Consider the following 21,209-nt stretch of genomic DNA (forward strand, 5'->3'; position numbering starts at 1 on the left):
CTAATGCAGCAACAGACTTTAGTAACTTGAAATGAATCTTGCTCACCGAGTAGTTTCTTACCTCCTGCTCTCGTGGAATAAATTTTCCTCAAAAATCATAAGCAACTAATTGTAACAAGTGCTATAAGAAGGCTCAAAAGACTAAATTTTAACCACTAAGGATGATAGTAACAGGACATATTCATATCATTTCAAACAGATCATTTGTTTGCAGCAGTTTCTTATTTATTTCCTATTTATTTATTTTGATGTGGACCATTTTTTAAAGCCTTTATTGAATTTGTTACAATATTGCTTCTGTTTTCTGTTTTGGTATTTTGGCCGCAAGGCATGTGGAATCTTAGCACCCTGACCAGGGATTGAACCTGCACTCCCCTGCATTGGAAGGCGAAGCCTTAACCACTGGACCGCCAGGGAAGTCCCTATTTATTTATTTTTTAATAGATCTTTTTAAAATTAATTTTTATTGGAGAATAGTTGCTTTATGCAGCAGTTTCTAATGTTGGCTTTAAGAAAACAGGAATAAAAATAAGAAATATCAAGGTCATGAATAAAATGACTAAATGGAAAGTATTTATAAGAAGAATTACTGAAATAAATGGCAATTTCCAGTTAAACATGGCATGCTGAATGTACCCACTAACTTTGACTCTGTCCAAAACCCTACTAAATGAAAATAAAAGGTAATTTGAAGTATATAAACTCATAACGACAAAAAGAATGGAAGAGGAAACAACAGCAATAAAATCTAGAAACTAGAAAGCTAAAAGTTAAGTGCAAACTGACTGGGAAAGCAAAATTCTCCCAAGCCAGCAGTGGGGAAAGCTGAGAAGCCACTTGATTTACACTGCAGAATCCCTAGATGGCCCAGAGATTGGCAGTACCAGATATTCTGGAAGTAGAAAAGGAGGGGCTGAAACATAGTTGAAAGCCTTTCTCCCTGACACTGCCCAGACAGGTAAAGGTCCTCTCCTACCTAAGCAGAAAAATAAGGCTTTTGTTTTTTTGCTCTGGGGAAAATAAAACAAACGGAATCTGGGCACTAGGCACAAGTGACTGCAGGGACGTTATGACAAAAGCAGGAAGAGTAAGTTAAAGTTTACATACTAATTACTGAGATAAACTCACCTTTTCCACCACTGAGCTCTCAGAATGCTGGCTACTTGGCCTCACCTTTTCGGGCAGTAGATTAAAAATGTCATTTTGGGGAATCCAAGCAGCCCAAGAGAAACAATCTAAAGATAATGACATTTAGGGATTCCCCCAAAAAACAGTCCATTAAGGTCACTCTACAGTAAGATCTAAAGTTAATAAGAACTGGGAATTCCCTGGTGGTCCAGTGGTTAGGACTCCATGCTTCCACTGCAGGGGGCACGGGTTTGATCCCTGGTCAGGGAACTAAGACCCCAAAGGCCATGCAGCGTGGCCAAAAAATATTAGCGAAGTTAATAAGAACCACACAGATGCACAGTTTCCCATCAGCTTTTTCGTTTCCCACTCTTACATGTAAGTCCTAAACCAAATATTAACAGATACACAAAGTTCAAAAGAAAACCTCAACATAAAGGATACTTATAAAAATAAACTGGAAAAACACAACTTGAGGGTACAAAGGCTATTCAAGGAAAAAGAAAACAAGAGATACAACAAGAAAAAACAAGGAAAAAAATATATTCATACCACAGTATACTACAAAAGCTTAGAATTAAGAAGATGACAGGAAAAAGAAAACTTTAACAGAAGAGTTTGATGATAAAGTTCCAGAAAGCAGAGCAAAAATACACAGAGATGAAATGTGGAAGAGTAAATATAAAAAATTAGAAAATCATACCAGGAGATCCAACACCTAATTAAAGGGGTTCTAGAAAGAGAAGTGAGATTTTTTTTTAATGAGGAAGAAAATTATCAATACCATCAATCAAATAATTCAGAAAATTTCCCATTGTTTCCAGATTGAAAGTGCCCACCAACTGCCCAGTTTCATGAATGAAAACAGACTCGCACAAAGGATCATGAAATTTCAGAATATCCATATTAAGGCTATACTGTACAATTCAGAGAATATAGCCAATGTTTTATAATAACTATAAATGGAGCATAACCTTTAAAAATTGTGAATCACTATACTGTACAACTCTAACTATATAATATTGTAGAGCAAAGAAAAAGCTTCGGTGTTAAGAAATGGCAAGTTACATAAAAGGATAAAGAATTAGAACGGCATAGCATCACAGTTCTTAACAGTAATACAGTCATGGTTGGTTGAATCCACAGATGTAAAACCCGTGGATACGAAGGGTCCACTGTATTCATTATATTGCACCACTTTATGTAAGGGATTTGAACATCTACAGATCTGTTATCTGTAGGGACTCCTGAAACCAAACCCCTGCTGATACTGAGGGACGACTATACTAGAAACCCAAAGACAATGGGGCGGGCTTCCCTGGTGGCACAGTGGTTGAGAATCTGCCTGCCAATGCAGGGGACACGGGTTCGAGCCCTGGTCTGGGAAGATCCCACATGCCGCGGAGCAACTAGCCCCGTGAGCCACAATTACTAAGCGGAGCAACTAGCCCCGTGAGCCACAATTACTAAGCCTGCGCGTCTGGAGCCTGTGCTCTGCAACAAGAGAGGCCGCGATAGTGAGAGGCCCGCGTACCGCGATGAGGAGTGGCCCCCACTTGCCACAACTAGAGAAAGCCCTCGCACAGAAACGAAGAGCCAACACAGCCATAAATAAATAAATAAATAAATAAATAAATAAAAAGACAATGGGGCAATGCCATCAACCTTTTGAGGGAAAATTATTTCCTACTTAGAGTTCTATTTCTAGCCAAAATATCTTTCACGGTCTAAAAAAATTCTCTTCTATGGACCTTCTCAGGAAGCTCCTGCAGGAAGCTCCATGGAAAAAAGGCAGTAATCCAAGACAGGGCATTCTAGAAAACAGGAATCCAGTAACAAGGGCAAAAGGGAGTCTCTACAATGAGGGTGGAAGGAGAGTGGAAGTCAAGGGCTGTGTAGAGGGCCTAGTGATCAGCTCATCTAGATCAGAGCATGGCAGCAGGCTCTGGGAGAGACTTCTTCAAGCAAATGAAACAGATTAAACTATCTAATATACATAAACTATTGAGAGATTTGCTAGGGAGAGTTTGGGTATAAATTAATGAGAAAAAAAAAAAACCTAAGCACATGAAAAGAAAACCAGGACAATTAATTAGAGGAAAAAAAGTGTGCAGGAACAGAATAATAATCCTGTTAACAGGGCTCAGTCATTGACAGCTTTATACATTTCTGATAGTATAAACACTGAGTACTCATCTAACCAAAATTACAAGTGACTATGCTTGGAAAGTAAAGAGACAGTAAGTATATATTTGACGCATTGAAGATGAAGGTAGGGAGTGTTTGAAAGAAAGCTGAGGACTCTCATCTCCCAAAGTGTTAAGTCAAAGGATAATATCAATAGATAATGCCTAAAATTGAAAAATCAAGAAGTAGCAATATAAGCATATACTTAAACGTGTATCTATACATAAATATATACCCTCTGGACTTTCTTTTGTGCACATATATTAAAATTTTAAAATGTACAACCACTTCAATTGTTTTAAAGTTCCTTTCAATAGATCTAGGAACTAAAGAGACACCCTGAAAATTACTGTCTTTCATTCTCCCCAGGAGCTTTCCAGTTTTTTAAGATTAGAGTGCAGGGAGGGTAAAGGGATATTTACTTGTTTCATATTTTATATTTTTTAAGAAAAAATAGATTTAAAAGGAGAAAAAAGGAAATTAAAATGTCCTAAAAAATCTCTAATGTTCTAGTCTCCTAATGAGATATAAATACTCTCTTTTCTGTCAGGCTTGCAATATGAAAATCACAAGCATCACAATCTTGTTTTGGCCACTCTCCATGCTATTGTTATCAGACGAAAGCCAGACGTCTAAAATCGTAAGTTTTTACAATCAAGCTAGTGAAAATATTTTCAAAGGTACACTTTGTGTAGCTTTAGTAAAATACTGAAGGCAATAAAAGAAGAACAAAATCAAGCTATCAAAACAAACTCTTTAGTTAGCTGTGTATATTCAAAACATGTGATCTCTGAGCCAGATTCTAATTTGACAAAAGCAGTCTTCATTTTTTAAAAAACTGAGTTCTTTAAAAGTTGACTAAAGGAGAAATACGTAAAATTTCACTACAAAACCAGAGATTAGTTAAGACATAAAAAACACACTTTAAAATGTAGGAAACTTTTAAAAAAAACACGTATTTATGAGGGAAATTGCTGTTGTTACATTATTATTATTATTATTATTGGGGGACATTTCAACTGCAAAAACAGTCAAAACAAGAACTGTTTATTTGGATTTATATCCACATAAGGAAAGCACTTCTTCCTGTTGCCTGACCCTTTAAATTCAACACATGGCTCAATTTCTGTTACAAGATATTTTCTTTTAAAACACCAAATTTTGAGCTGTTAACCCTATAGAGGTATATATTGAATATTGTTTCTTAATTATTTAATAGTCTTAGATGCAGTGCTGGTAGCTCTGATTTTTAAAAATTACATTTTTACATTATTTTCTCATTATAAATGTCAATCTTGCAGACTGAAATACTAAATAAGTTAAGAAAATTATTATTTACCATTTACTTCCACATCTATAAATGGCAATATACCAATATTTTCTTTCTGTAATGATTATTTAATAACAGTTGGAAGATACTTGTATGACAAACTAGGATCTCCTTCCTCAATTATATATATCAGAAATCCTTAATCTTCAACATTCCATCCCAATAAAAAAAAGTATTTGCTTTACCTTTTTCATATTTTAACATAAAAAGATTAGATAGTAGATTTTTTTCTAAAAGTATTTCCTTCTAATGTCTAATTGCCTGCATATGAAAATTTGGGAAATTCTGCTAGCATTTTTCCTTATTAATGCATTTCTAATTTTCTTTTTAGGAAGTCAAATGTAATTTCACTGCAAAGAATTATGCTTTGATTCCAGCAAATATCAATAAAAATGTTACTATACTTGACCTCAGTTATAACCAAATTACTCTGAATGTTACAGATACAAGAGTTCTACAGATATACTTTTTACTCACTGAGCTCTATTTGATTGAGAACAATGTCATTCTCCTACATAATAATAGTTTTGGTAACCTCTCCAATCTAGAAATTTTAAATATCTGTAGAAACTCCATCCACATAATTCAACAGGGTGCCTTTACAGGCTTAGATAAACTAAAACAGTTATACCTCTGCCAAAACAAAATAGTTCAACTGAATCCTGATATATTTGTGCCTCTAAAAAGCCTGATACTATTGAATCTGCAAGGCAATTTGATAAGCTATCTTGATGTACCACAACTGTTTCATCTGGAATTCATAATTTTATACGGAAATCCGTGGAACTGCTCTTGTAGTCTACTGAATTTGCAAAACTGGTTGAACACATCGAATGTGACACTAGGTAAGCAATTATAATTTAAATTAGTCAAAACCAAAATGTGATTGATTTTGGATTGTTCTACCCCAGAAAAGTCTCGTTTCATATCTAAAAGGAAAGGAAACTATTCCTGTTTAAGGGAAACAAGAAGAAACACTGAAAAGCAATTGCTGAATACAAGCTCTCCCTCTGCCTCTCCAGAAAAAAAGAAGAAAAGAAACTTAAATGTTCTATATATATGAGATGAAACTGTCACTTTGTATACTAAGTTTGCATATATATAAGACTAATATATATAAGACTAATATATAAGACTAATTTTTAAAAGCACTTCCTTTTCTTAGGATATCTTGTCAGAGAGTAGGTGAAAACAGGTGCACTACTTTCTAAACTACATGCCATGTTCCAGATGTTCACCATAATCTAAATCATAACATTTTTACTTTACTAACACAAACTAAACAATAAACAGATACTGCACTTAAGCTACATTTATAACATAAACAGAAATGGGCATTTCCCTCGTGTTGCTAGGCAAATACAACAGTTTCTTTTTTATAATATCTTTAGTGACGACAGATAAATATGTCAAAAAATTCTAGATAAAAAATTATAAAATGTTAACCATAATAATTTATTAACCATAATAAATCTTATTCTTTCTAATTTACTAGAAAATGAGATCATCACCATGTGCAGCTATCCGGATATACTGAAGTGCTACAATATCAAAACAGTACCTTACAAGGCTGAATGCTACTCAAAATTTCCTTCATCTACAACTGAAGATCTTTACATTCATTTTCAGTCTATTAGCAATTCAACATTTAATAGTTGTTTGAACAACTTAACAAGAAATTCAGGTAATGTACTGGTTTTGAATAATAATATTGCTGAGGATAGCATGCCAAATAAACTGAGATAGTTCTCATTTTTTTTTTGTATTTTAAATTTCTAGAAACAATGTAAAAGAACAATTCCTCCACCCAAGAAAAGATTGACAAAACACTGGGTTTCTAAAGTAGGCTCTGCTAGTTATCAGTCAAATGCCGTTATGCAAATTATTGATATTTAACTTCTCTGAGCCTTGGTATTAACTAGTTAAGTCACAATTCTTAACAGGTATAAATCAATAATGTTCCTAGGTGAATGGATAAACAATACCTGCAAAGACAGGTAGATATTTTGAAAAAAGGTATTCTTTCACCACACTATGAAATATCTTTATTTTTGGCAGTTTTAGTAACTTTTGCTTAAAGAAGATTATGTACATTTATTTCTAATACCAATATTGGGGAGTTATTAGGACATGTAATTATGATTATTTTATTTTTGTCAATTTAACAAAACTACCCCCACCCTCTCTTTCTCGGTATTCCATTTAAGAACGTGAATCTCAAGGAAAAAGCTGGGCTTTTCTTGTCAGTGTTGTGGTCACTGTACTGATGACTTCACTCCTCATTTCAATTGCTATCAAATGTCCAGTATGGTATAATTTTCTGCTTAGTTACAATCATCATCGCCTGGAAGAGCATGAAGCAGAAACCTATGAAGATAGTTTTACCAGAAATCCAAGTCCTCCTTCACAGATACCAGACACAAGCTCCGAAGAAACTACAGTAATATTTGAACAACTACATCAATTTGTGGTAGATGATGATGGGTTTATTGAAGACAAATACATAGATACTCATGAATTACGTGAAAAAAATTAATTTCTTTCAATGTTTGATTCTTTAAAAAATGTTAACAGCTCACTCACAGTTTAGACATGGAGATTTTGATACATGACATACTGAACTATAGCTAGTAGACCATCATATTAATTGCAACAAACATAAATATCATAAAATTATGCTCTTCTCATTGGCATTGTGCAAGTAGGTCCAAATACAGTAACTGCCACCCCTTGTTAGCTAACAGTTAAAATACTAGCATTACTATTCTCAGCAGTATTCAGGGGACCATACATAACAGTAGGAAAAGGCCTAAGGTAAATTATTCATTAATTAAAATGGACAGATTTTCATATTAGTCAGATATGTGATGCAATACACATTAAAGTTTTACTGATTGGAATCAGTAAAGAAATAAAGATTTTGGAATTTTATCACAAGTCAAAGTGAAGAACAGCGATAGTTTAAACTGACAACACACTAAGGTTGATTTTATGCCCATAGAATGAATTCATGGAATTGGAAAATGTTTTTTAAATTTTTTTAAATGTCTCCTGAATTGGCACAACAAATTTCTGAAAATTTAGTAGCGATTTAAAGCACAGGTACAATGTCCAGGCACAATCTCTTGAATTTCGTTACAAAGAAAGACTGTCATCAAAATGCATGACTGTCACAATTGAATAATATGGTGGCTTCCAAAGTAGGAATCATCTATGAATCTTGTTTTTTAAAATACCTATTTCTGCCTCTCTTTAGATTTTTATTCAAATGATTCTGTGCTGTGGCTGAGGAATCTTCAGCTGGTCCGTGGTCAGTTCTTTGGGATGCTGTAGATAGAGCAATGTTTCCCAAATTGTCTTCTAGAACATTAATTTCCAGAGAGACATTCAGAAGTATTTACAGGGTGGGGGATTAAAAGGTACATGGACAAACTACTATAGAATTACTAGGAAATACTGGGTTTAAACAAAGTCAAACAAGTTTTTTTACTATAGGACTTACCCAAGGCTTTACTAAACTAAACTGCTCTCTGCTCTTCACGAGCAAAATATTAAGGATTTGCCAAACTTCCTTGACAACAAAACCTTTTCTTTGATGTATGGCTACTAATACCTCATAGGACAATAATGGTCCAAAGAACACTGGCCTTGAGACTATTATAGGAAGAGTCTAAAGTGAATTAGTTGCCAATTCTTTATAATCAATTGGCTACAATCATAATTTTAACAACTTAATGCAAATAGTGGCATTAAAAACTGTAACAAAATATCATTTTTACCTTCCATATGTGAGGAAATTTAGTATACAGTATTTATATCTTTTAGAGAAAGGAATATCTCTAAAACACTGAAATATATTTATGGATTAAATAATAAGGGGTTTAAAATTTTCTTCATCATTATACAGGGAAGGGAACAGTGTCTAGTGGTCTGGATGGAGCAGGGTTGGATAAAAGTTGATGGAGATGGGTGCATAGGAGTATAATACACTATTTAATTTTGGGGTATGTTCAAATTTCTCTATAACATAAAGTTTTTAACACATGTACATACCTGATAATTTCTTAGAAAAAAGAGACTAAAAATAATGTAGATGTACATTATATCCTAAAAATAGTCATTTTTAAGGTTATATCAATAGTAAATTCAGTTCAAATGTCTACTTAGGAAAATAAAAACTGTTTTGGATGATATACCCTGTGAAATAAAAGAACTGACTCATTTGTAATGCATATTTGTATTTATAGGAACATGTTTTCAGTAAAAGATATAAATGTTTTATGTGTAATATTTCCTAACAGATAATGTAAATTATACGTTATAGTTTTAAATCTCAATTATAAGAGTGAGATAACATTAAAAATATAAGGCATCTTTTTCTAAATAACCTATCATTTTACCAAAATATCATTTCTTAATTTGAGGCAAATATTCATATTTGAGAAATGAAGTAAAATGAAATATAATTATGAATGAGCAAAAACTATCTTTCATCTCTTATATTCAAAAGCCTCTTATAATTAAATATTGGGTATTCAGTAGATATCTGACTAAACAAAGAAAAATAAATGGGTTTAAAATAATTACATATATTTTCAAAGGATAAATGATTTTAGCTAACACCAAACTAGAAAAGTGTAGACATTAGAATTGGAAGAGAATCATTAGTTCAAGCAGGCACATGAAACTGAATTAAAGCCACAGGCATCATAGTAACATATTAAGGCTATATATTATAACCAATTTATTAAAAACAGGTGTTCCATTATAAACTAGATGGTCTCATACCACAGTAAATGGTGGTACTAAAAGAGAAGAGAATAAAAACAAGATTTTTATACCTGCTTTCTCAAGGTATGACATTTCCTGCTCCCTTTGAGTGTACAGAGTCAAGGTAAAGTCTCGTGTTAAGATGTTGGCTATCTGATTAACACATGAAATAAATCTATCCTCCTGTGATATATAAAAATAAACTTTCTAAAAATAACTTGTTTTTAATTTAAATTTCCTCTTAAAGGGTCAGGAGAACCTATTTCACTCAGACTTAGTTACAAACTACAAATATTAAGTTTTGAAACTGCTGACATTTTCAGGACAAAGTACCTTATTTTAAGAACATTTTCTTTAATCAAATGAACCAAATAGACATAAAAACCTATGAAATTCTTAAATTTATAATCTGGGAGTTATTTTTTTGGATAAAATATCTATAAAACATGTACATATAATATTTATAAATCTGACCTGGGTATCATATAACTTTGCAGATAAATGATGAAATAAATGAGGATCTAAATGTTCTAAACTATATAAGGTCCTCAACAGGTTATAGCTTATTATTTCTTATTCTTTAGGTACTTAGGAAAGTATTTTATATGTAGTAAATGACAAATATTTGCTAAATGGTCTAAAACCAGAACAACAACAACAAAAAGGAAGTTTTCAAGTAAGTGTTTGGTCACCATGAATACGGAATTTTCTTTGTAAAAGGGAAGAGACTTCCAGTATATTTGTAAATTTTAAGATAGCACTTTAGGGACTCCCCTGGTGGTCCAGTGGTTAAGACTCCATGCTACCAATGTAGGGGGCCTGAGTTCAATCCCTGGTCAGGGAACTAGATCCCGCATGCCGCAACTAATACCCAGTGTAGCCAAAAAAAAAAAAAAAGATAGCACTTTACAGTAGCATCAAATGATAGATGGGGAAAATGAGATTCCTTTGTTTTTCATCAATAGAAAATTACACTTATCTTTCAAATAGTTCATCCTTATATTTAAAATCCTATTCTTCATCAAATATTTACTGTACATGCAGAGGTAATATGACAGTATGTTTGATGTTACATAATTTTGGTTAATTATTATCCTTGCTCTCAAGGAAATTAATATTGATAAGTTTATGGAACAAAATGTGTGCAGTATTAGTATGTACAAAATAGCTCATCTTCTGTTTGCACTGCTTTAGACAGTAATTAAGGTCAAAGAGTCAATAAAGAATAATTATGTTAACTAATGCTGTTGTCTGAATATTTGTGTCCCTCCAAAATTCATACGTTGAAATCCTAACCACCAAAGGTAATGGTATTAGCAGGTTGGGGCCTTTGGGAGGTGATTAGGTCATGAGGGTAGAGTCCTCATGAATGGGATTAGTGCCTTATAAAAGAGATCCCACAGAGCTCCCTAGCCCCTTCCACCATGTGATGATACCTTGAGAAGGTGCTAGGTATGAACCAGCAAGAGGGCCTTCACCAGAATAGGACTATACTGGTGCCTTGATCTTGGACTTCCCAGCCTCCAGAACTGTGAGTAATAAATTCCTGTTGTTTATAAGTAACCACATCTATGGTATTTTGTTATAGCGGCCCAAAAGGGCTAAGATAACTACACTACATCCATTTATTAACTTTGTAGGCATTACCGTCACTGCCACATTTACCTTATAACCAAACTCAAAGTTACTTGGTATTTGGTCTTTAACCAGGTTATATATAAAGATGCACAAATAATCTACATCTATGATTAGATTACTAATATAACAACTAATTATCAATTAATAATTGAATAATGAAATAATATAAATAGCCCACTGAATAATAATGTGCATTTCATTAGACTGAGGCTTAAATCTCATAATTCAAATTAGTTAAAAAGCTCAGGTTAGGGACTTCCCTTGTGGTCGAGTGGTAAAGAATCCATCTTATAATGCAGGGGGGGAGGGTTAGATCCCTGGTCGGGGAACTAAGATCCCACATGCCGCGGGGCAACTAAGCCTGCGGGCCACAACTACTGAGCTCACGTGCCTCAAATAAAGACCGCGTGCCGCAAACTAGAGAGCCCACGTGCTCTGGAACCCACGTGCCACAACTACAGAGAAGACTGTGCGCCACAATGAAGAGCCTGCGTGCCGCAATGAAAGATCCTGCATGCCTCAACAAAAATCCCGCGTGCTGCAACTAAGACCCGACGCGTTAAGCTGGGATGAAGTGAGAGTGGCATGGACTTATATACACTACCAAACGTAAGATAGATAGCTAGTGGGAAGCAGCCACATAGCACAGGGAGATCAGCTCGGTGCTTTGTGACCACCTAGAGGGGTGGGATAGGGAGTGTGGGAGGGAGACGCAAGAGGGAGGAGATATCGGGATATGTATATGTATAGCTGATTCCCTTTGTTATAAAGCAGAAACTAACACACCATCGTAAAGCAATTATACTCCAATAAAGATGTTAAAAAAAAAAAAGACCTGACACAGCCAAAAATAAATAAATAAATAATAAACAAATCTTTAAAAAAAAGAGCTCAAGTTAAAATTGCAAATGGTAGAGATGAAGATGTTCTTATCCATCTTAGATTTTAAACTCCAAGACGTAGAAATTTTATTTCTCTGAATGAAGACAAGATAAACAATACAATTTGTACTGCAAATATTCAACTTTTTAAAATAAAAAATACATCAGGGAAAACCAATTAACAAAATTGTAAAGAAATAAATGGCTCAGAAGTTAAACTACCTTATACAAGTCACTTATAAATCTGTTTGATTTCTAAATTGATTGTACTCACGCTTGTCTTTCAGTAAATATAATATCCATACTTTGTGTTTCTCGATCATTTTGAGCTTTAAGCTGAATAAAGAGTTAACACAAAAGTTATTGATAAAAATTACCATTAGGCCAAACTATCTCTTTAAAGGTTGTTTTGATTATGAACCAATTAGAGATTATTATAATAATCATAATGCCACAGGCAAAGTTTTAAAAAATACAGTATGCTTCATTTAACAAACCACTACAAACACCAAATACAAATAAACGGTCTTTTTCACAGGCATTGTAATCTCATACCAAAAATATTCATTGTTTACTGATCTGTCAAGTAATCTAATGTAAACTTCATTAATGTAAACAGAATTTCAAGATTTTTTAAGTGTTCAATAGTTGATTAGTAATATGTTAAATTTACACCCAATGCAAGTTGTATTCTTAAATCATTTACGATTTTACCCGAGTGCTCCTAGTTGACTCCACCTGTGCATATTCAGCCTAGAATTTGGACCCATCTCAAAAAACTAAAAAAACACAAAGATTTTACTTTTTTACATTTGGCATTAAAAATACAGTCTTTAAATTGGGAATTCTCCTGTGTTCTAAAGCTAAGAATAATTTCACTACATTATCATTGCTTTTATTAATAGAATCCCAATTTAGAAAAGTCATTTTATAAATCCTATGCTTTTATAAAATAGTCTTTGATTGCATAAATTATAAACTATGCTATAAGTTGTATGTTATTTTCTTCCAAATGCTTATAATCAATTAAGCTAGCAATTATCATTTTACTGTTTTCTACCAAATAACCCAAGACCACTGAACATAAATTCTCATTTACTAATCAAAAGTAGTATTATGTCTGGCATCATATGGTAACTATTCATTTTCTCCCTTTCTAATAAAATTCTTCATTGAGTACTCAGCTCCATTTGCACAAATATTAAACCAGAAGTATTGCAAACTAATTTATATACAATTAGTATATATATATACTAATTTATATACAAATTAATTTATATACATAATATATATTATGTATATTATATACATAATATATATGTAGACGGGACTCCCTAACTAATGCTTAGTGAGAGACCAGTTCAAACACAGCCTTGTAGAAAGACACTGAAGCATCCACTTGGGAAGACCAACCAACAGGAAGAAATTTTAAAAGAGCAACTAAAGGAACTCAACTATAACAGTAGTATTTAGGATCAGAGTAATACCTATCTCCAAGGTACATAAGGTTTTATCAAATTATTTCTACATATAAATGCTTTGTTTTGGAGGCAATGTAGATCTATTGCTTATACCTATAAATTTTCTTACCATGTTGAAATCATTCATTACTTCTTCCATTTCAGTATTGGTATTAAGTTTATCTACCAACTAAAACCAAAAGTACAAAAAAAACATATTATATTAGTCTTCATAAATTTTCTCTGTAATCCATAATATAGGTATTCAATCTTACAACTAATGAGTAGTCATTTAAGTATTAATACTTCCAAGTACTTTACATTCTAAGACAAAAACAAATATTGAGCTATCTAAGTAAGCATATACTATGAATTACGGCAATCAATAAACTACATCTTTAGGGTGGAAAAGTAGGCAGTAATGAACTACTCTTCCTGCGGATGGTACCTCAAAGAGTTTTGTCTGCTCTGAAAAGATGTCTGAGCTTATAAAGAAGGATGTTGAGAAGACAAAATCTGGGGGAAGATCTCTCACTCTCTCTCTTTTTTTTTTTTCTTTTCAGGGGGGAGGAGTGTTAATGGATTTACAAATTTACACCAGTGTAAATGTAAAATGATTTTCTTGGTCTTCTAAATATTTTTAAAAAAATTAAAAAAAAAACAGGGCAAGGCACAAACAGAACACTAGTTAGCCTACTTCAGAGTTCGGCAATGACAGGAATAGCAAACATATTTACCTATTTACCTTGTACCAAACCCTGTTCTGAACTTATTAGATGTATTATTTCACTTAATTTTCACAATTACTCTATGAAGTAGATATTTTGTCCACATTTTGCAGATACAGAAATTTATCAAGTTGTAGAGCCAGAATCTGAACAGGAGGCTACTAAAAGCAAACTATTTGGATGTAATTGATTTTAAAAGACTAAGCTTTCCTAATGTAATATAAATTACTATATATCACATTTTCACTTGTGGTATGAATAATAAGTGCTAATGAGCTCTAATATTTATTGAGACCTTACTATATGTTAGATACCTGGCTAACTAACTTCTTTCTCTGTATCAGAGAAAAACCTACAAACAGCATATTTTACATGTTATTAATATTTTTATATTAAGTAACTTACCTAATGCATTCTAGTACAACTAAAATTCCCTTCATCTAATGTCTTTTTATATTCTATAAAGAACTATTTTTTTGGTCTTCCCTGGTGGCGCAGTGGTTGAGAGTCTGCCTGCTGATGCAGGGGACATGGGTTTGTGCCCCGGTCCGGGACGATCCCACATGCCGCGGAGCGGCTGGTCCCGTGAGCCATGGCTGCTGAGCCTGCACGTCTGGAGCCTGTGCTCCACAAGAGAGGCCGCGATAGTGAGAGGCCCGTGTACCACAAAAAAAACCCCAAAAAACAAAAAACAATTTTTCTCATATTTAGAACAGAACATCATTTACAGAATATTATGGATTATAAAGTCCAACAAATGTGAGAATTACAATATACTATAATCAGAGAAATTTTGTTTATGAGTACAATGTAACAATATCAAGTAGGTATATCATAATTTACCTAACCATTATGGTGGCATGTTTCTTATTTTGTATAACACTATTTTTTTTTTGGCGGTACGCGGGCCTCTCACTGTTGTGGCCTCTCCCGCTGCGGAGCACAGGCTCCGGATGCGCAGGCTCAGCGGCCATGGCTCACGGGCCCAGCCGCTCCGCGGCATGTGGGATCTTCCCGGACCGGGGCACGAACCTGTGTCCCCTGCATCGGCATGCGGACTCCCAACCACTGCGCCACCAGGGAAGCCCTGTAACACTATCTTTTAGTTGGAGAAGTGAGATAAAAGTTTTCAATAAGTCCAGAGACCACTGCTGCCTAAAGTACCTACAGAGTAGGAAGGAAGAAAATTTTGCCACTAGAAATTTTCATGGGGCCAAGATTACCCCAAAGATTGAGGCAGTAATCAACACTGCCAACAGGATCATTTCTTTTGTAAATCCACATTAGGAAGCATCTTCTGGAAGTCCACATTAGGAAGCAAAACTATGTTTATGTTAGATACTCTATTTTGACAGAAGGCAAACACTGTATTTTGAATGAAACATACTGATGAAGGTTATTTGTGGACTAAGTAATTAAATTTTTAAAATTTCATGAAGACAACACTCCATAGAAAGACAAAAACATTTTTAAAGTAATGACATTGCTAGTACCCAATAAATTTTATCTACTTTAAAAATTATTATTTTAACATTGTTAGGGAAAAAATGTGTGCATGTTTCTGTATTTAAGTATTGATAAATTCTTTTTTTTTTTTTTTTTAAAGGCTTGAAGAATACTTATCAATCTGCTAAGCCAAATTATTTCTGGGGAGGGAAAGGAGGGAGAAAGCCAAGGGAAACTTTAATATCTACACTTTCTATGGTTTCAATCTTTCTCACTATGCATGTATTCATGTATTATTTGGTATTTAAAATAACATTTTTTAAACTGGTAAAAAACAATGAAAATTTTCAAAAGAAATTCAGAAAAGAACAAATACCATGTTGTAGTCTGCTAGTTGTCCTTGAAACTCTTTGATTTCAACAGCTAAAGTCTCAGCTCTGGAAACATAAAATAAAAACATTCATAAATACATAAATAGGCAGATGAACATTATGAATATTATGTATAACTACAAATTCAGTATTAAACTCCTGATACATACTACATTAAATGTTACTCATAATAAAAACATATCTTGCATACTTTAACTGCAAAATTACCCACCTCTTTTCATATGACAAATATACTGAATTCTCTTGATTGTACATTTCTATTTCTTTCTCAAGTTTATTGATTTCTGTTGTAAGTTCACTTATTTTACTTCTAAGTGAAAAGAAATAAAAAAGTCAGTAATACTTCCAATCCAGAAAACAGTCTCTCTAGTTAAACAAAACAAACTTTTCATAAATGTGTAACAATAATATAAATGGTTTTGTGAAATTTCACTAGAAAAACAATTTAAGTGACTTATTTGATTAAGGAGGTATATCCCAACTGATAAACTGATATAGGTTCTCTATTTATTAAAAAAGATGAAACAGTACTGGAATGGAAACCTGGGCAAACTGGTACAATCTAAGACAGAAGTAGATACCTAATTGTCACCCTTAGAGCTCTTGCTACCCTCTAGGACAGGGTTTCTCAAGAGCAGCACTATTGACATTTTAGGTCTTTGAATAATACTTTGGTAGGGGGGTGGTATTCTGTGCACTGTAGGATGTTTAACAGCATCTCTGGTCTGGATGCCAGTGGCACACCCCCCAAACCTAATTATGACAACTAAAACTGTGTCTAAAAATTGCCAAATGTTCCTTGGGGGGCAAAATCACTGCCAACTGAGAACCACTGCTCTACAGTCAACTACACAAATAGGTAAAACAATTTTTTAATACAGAAGCACAAATCCTGGAGAGGAGAGGCAATGCAATGATGAGAAACAGCTCTATCACCTTCCCTTCTTTTGATTGAAAAGTGGCTGGATATCAAAAGATGCTATTCAACTGATGGCCTCACTATCTTTCTTACTGATGTCAACTTTGAGGACAGATGGAGAAAACCTACCCTTCTCCTATTGCCTTCTGGAGTTTGAGAATCAAAAGGATTCAGGTAATTGAACAACAAAAGAATTAAGAAGGACTAAGAAAGAAAACAGAGCTTTCAGGACAAGATAGAAGGATGCATTAAATGGAATGCAAGTCAGAGAGAAAGAAGATATAGAGGATGAGCCAACAAGAAAACAAAGTGTAATGGAAAAATGGAGATAAGAAAGTAGGACACCTGAGCAGAGAAAAAGGTAGGTATAGAAAGGGAAAAGAGTTCTTAATTTAGAGCTGCATACTTACAGATATATAACAAAGCTTATGAATTAATTAAAATTAGGCCACATTTATAGCAACTGACCAAATACATACTTACTTAAAACTCTGTACTAAATATATTATAAATAAGCATATATATTTTATCATTAATACATATATGTATGAATAATATATTTCAGAATAACTAGTGAAAGAAGCATAAAAGATTATTATTATTAAATGAAAAAGAGTGAACTTGAAATATATAGTTCACATACATTCAAATACATAAAATTTAAAACCTCAGCCTAACTGTATCACCACATTTTGTGATGACATCTATTTACAGCTAAATTAACCAAAAATGATGTTAGAATACAAAATTCTTAGGAATTAACAGACACCTAATTATCTTTTTTTCCTCTTTATTGGAGTATATTTGCTTTACAATCTAATTATCTTAATAAGTACCGTAGTTAAAACTTCATGATCATGCATAGAAAAAAAAGTATTTAACATACCGAAGAAGCCCAAGATAATAAGATTTGTCTAAAATTTGCCTCTGGGGACCTAAAAAACATTTTTTTTAAGTATTAGTGTTCAGTTTGAAAATGCCACCAAAATAGCAAATCCAAAGCACAACCAGAATTAGACTCAACAGTTCTCTAATAGTGCTCACAAATGCCCCAGTAAATCTGAAAATAAGGAAGAAGCACTGAAATAGAAAAGAGAACTAATATCTTAGCATCATGACATAATGGAAGCTTGAATTAAGACCACAAAGAGTGTTAGGACAGTGGACTCAAAAAAAACAAAAACAGTGGACTCTACAGGTCAGGTTGGCTGAATGGAAACTGGGTCTAAGGGGGTCTAGAACAGGGCTAACCAAAAGAACTTTCTGCAACAATGGAAATATTCTATAGCAGCACTGTCCAATAAAGTAGCTGCATGGGAATACTGACCACTTGAAATATGGCTGGTGCTGCTGGGAAGTGAATTTTTATTTTACCTAATTTTAATTAATTTAAATTTAAATAGCCACATATAGCTATTGGCTATCATAATGGACAGTGCAGATTTAGACTACAAATTTCTCAATGTAGGCAAGATATTATAATTTTACATAATTTTTTCAGAGACTTTTTAGAAAGAAACATAATCTTACATTTCAGTAGGACTAAAAAAAGTATTCCTAGGTTAAATGTCCCAAACTTTGAGAGAGGTGAAGTGCCCTGGAAGGCATGAGAGAAATGGCTAGGGAGTACTTACTGACTGAGGTCTATGCTGAGAAGAGGGAAAGAATGTCTCACTAGAATGGGAAATGAGAAACTGGAACAGGTAAGAGCAAAAGTCACAGCAGATAGTGGTGCATGATGGTAACAATCAGAACTCTTTCGCACAAGGCTTTGCAGTAGAAAATGACTATCTTAAATGATACTGAATCTGTTTTAAAGCAGAAATTAATACAGTAATAAAATTTGATGAATTCTCTATAGAACTGTAGTATGTTTCTACCCGTTTTTAAATAAGTAATATATAAATGCTTCTATGAAGACATTTTTAAAGACTAAACAACTAAAAAATTTTGACTCATTTTCCTTCACAGTATTGATAATTATTAAGCAAGCATTTCTAAATAATCAACTGGTTTTTTTTTTCATCTTTTGGCCACGCCACACAGCTTGTAGGATCTTATTCCCCAACCAGGGATTGGACCCACGCCCCATACATCAGAAGCATGGAGTCTTAACCACTGGACCACCAGGGAAGTCCAGTAATCAATTGGTTTTTAATATTTAGTGAGCTAAGGGTATTATAATACAAGTAAGAAAATTTAAGTCTCCTGAAAGGCATGATATACTGTATTACAGAAGGTAGTATGACATCTTCTAATTAATTTTGTACCAGTAGAGTAACTTCATCCCTGAGAAGTCATTTGCACAATACAGAAAATAAAAAACTCATTATAAAACAGTTTACCATGCTTTGAATTATATATATATTATAGTGTTATTATTATGCCTTTCTAAACACAGAGAGGCATAATGAGAGATATAGTATAAATCTATGTGTTAGCCTTACTTCCTTACTTAAGCATTATAATGGAATATTATTACCCAAAGTAACACTTCTTGACTCACTACTCATAAATACACAAATACCTTACCAGTGTCATTTTGGTATAGAAACCAAAAAAAAAGAAAAAAGTATTTCAGAATATTTCTATATAGTACTAGAAATCTAATTTTTATTCCTGAGCTTTTCTTTTCTTCAAATTATTTCACATTTCTTCAAGTTATAGCAAAGTTTACCAACAAGAACCTACTGTATAGCACAAGAAACTATACTCAATATTTTGTAATAACCTATAAGGGAAAAGAATCTGAAAAGGAGTATATATATACATATATATGTATATATAACTGATGTATATATAACACTATGCTGTACACCTGAAATTAACATGATATTGTAAATCAACTACACTTCAATTTAGGAAAAGTTATAGCAAATTTTTATGTTAAGAAAAATGAAGATTAAAATAGCTAGTATATGTATATAACTCCCTAGTTCACAATGAATTTTCACATTCACTCTTTTATTTAACCCTTACAATTCTGTGGATCAAGGAATAAGAATTGAGTAAAATAGCCTCCTTCAGTCTACAATTCTGATTTAGTAATATGATACTGTAATACTTGTACAAAATATACTCTTCTTAAAATAGATACCTTTCATCCCAGTTTTCATTCCACTCAAACCTTGTTGTGTCACAGGACGATCAGCAACTTTGATTTGAGAGGACAGAACCCCTACTGTCCCTATGGGACCACCACGAGAGCCCAGTCTTGCTGTTCCAGGTGGCATCTAAATGACAAACAAGATTCAGTTTTAATAAACAAGAAAAAGACTGTGCCTCTAATATTGTTAAGACTGCAAAGAGAATATTAAAAAAACCTAAGATTCTATATAATTTGTAAAATTTTCCTTACATTTTAAATGGCTGAAATATTAAATAAAATTAACATCTAAAATTCTATGATAATTAAATAATACATTTCTTTAAAATTTAAAATTCTATTTGTAGATGTATTTATAGTACTCCCAAACTGGAAAGGAGCAAAGTGTCCACCTATTTGTTCTTATTTAACCATAGGAAATGGTTATAATTCCATTTTTGTAAAATAAAGTCTGGAGGATTACATTAAAAAATAGTAACAAAGTTTATCCCTATATAATAATATAATAGTTCATTTTTATTTTATGTTTTATATAATTTCATATTTTCAACATTATTACAGTAAGTATATATTACCATTAAAATCAGAAAAAAATAAAGAAATTTTCATCTTGAGGAAAAAAAGATATAATTACATCACAAGATAGCCATATAAGTATTAAAGAGTTTCCATCATTCAGCAAGCATTCATATTGTTACTCTACATGATTCTCTACTTCAGGTCTGCAGAATCTAATGTAATGTTATACATCCTGAGGAAAGGTCAAAAGACTCCCTTCTTGTCAGTTCATATGGTATGTACAGGCATGGGAAGGTATAAAGGACAGCCGGAAACTGTTCCAAGATATCCTTCTTTTGTTTATCTTCCTTTCTCTCTTTTCTTTTTTCTCACTCTCTGCCAAAGAATAAAGTAGTAGATTTAAATATGTAGTAGAAATTTTAGATAGAGGTTAGATACAACCATTCTGGTTGATTTTGATTGTTTTTAATTCCTTTAGCTGGTAGCCTCAAATTCTATCAGCTAACATAGTTCTCAAGTGACTCTGAAAAGTACTTGGTAATTAATTTGAGTATGGGGGCCAGGAACAGTAACACATTTCAAAGAATACATTGTATACAGGAATACTGTCAACGACAAATTCAAGTGAAATGAGTTCAGGATTATCTGAGTCATCTTTGGGAAAGAATGCTAAATCTCTCCTTGGATAAACCTTCTGAATAATTT

The 21,209-nt window shown here is 33.1% G+C and overlaps 2 protein-coding genes across 7 annotated transcripts in view; one reads left to right on the forward strand and one right to left on the reverse strand.

Moving 5' to 3' along the window:
• Positions 1-21,209, reverse strand: part of IFT74 (intraflagellar transport 74) — an 81,333-nt gene that overhangs the window by 50,306 nt on the left and 9,818 nt on the right. For 5 of the 6 annotated variants that reach the window (XR_014016207.1, XM_081238448.1, XM_081238447.1 and 2 more), the window contains 6 exons: positions 19,977-20,112; positions 17,766-17,814; positions 16,172-16,267; positions 15,945-16,005; positions 13,525-13,584; positions 12,209-12,270 (listed from right to left, as the gene is read on the reverse strand). Coding sequence is in view for 5 of the 6 variants with exons in the window: in XM_081238448.1 (XP_081094574.1) it covers positions 12,209-12,270; positions 13,525-13,584; positions 15,945-16,005; positions 16,172-16,267; positions 17,766-17,814; positions 19,977-20,112 (464 nt within the window). In the remaining variant the exon portion in view is untranslated. The remainder of the gene's footprint in view (positions 1-12,208; positions 12,271-13,524; positions 13,585-15,944; positions 16,006-16,171; positions 16,268-17,765; positions 17,815-19,976; positions 20,113-21,209) is intronic. The other variant, XM_081238450.1, reaches the window with a different exon arrangement.
• Positions 3,875-7,181, forward strand: LRRC19 (leucine rich repeat containing 19; the record flags this gene model as incomplete). Its single annotated transcript, XM_081238451.1, has 4 exons — positions 3,875-3,955; positions 4,977-5,490; positions 6,141-6,329; positions 6,853-7,181. The coding sequence occupies 4 exons, from the start codon at positions 3,875-3,877 to the stop codon at positions 7,179-7,181; spliced, it is 1,113 nt and encodes a 370-aa protein (XP_081094577.1).

Source organism: Mesoplodon bidens (assembly GCF_964165515.1).
Source record: "Mesoplodon bidens genome assembly, chromosome: 6".
Lineage (NCBI taxonomy): Eukaryota > Metazoa > Chordata > Mammalia > Artiodactyla > Ziphiidae > Mesoplodon > Mesoplodon bidens.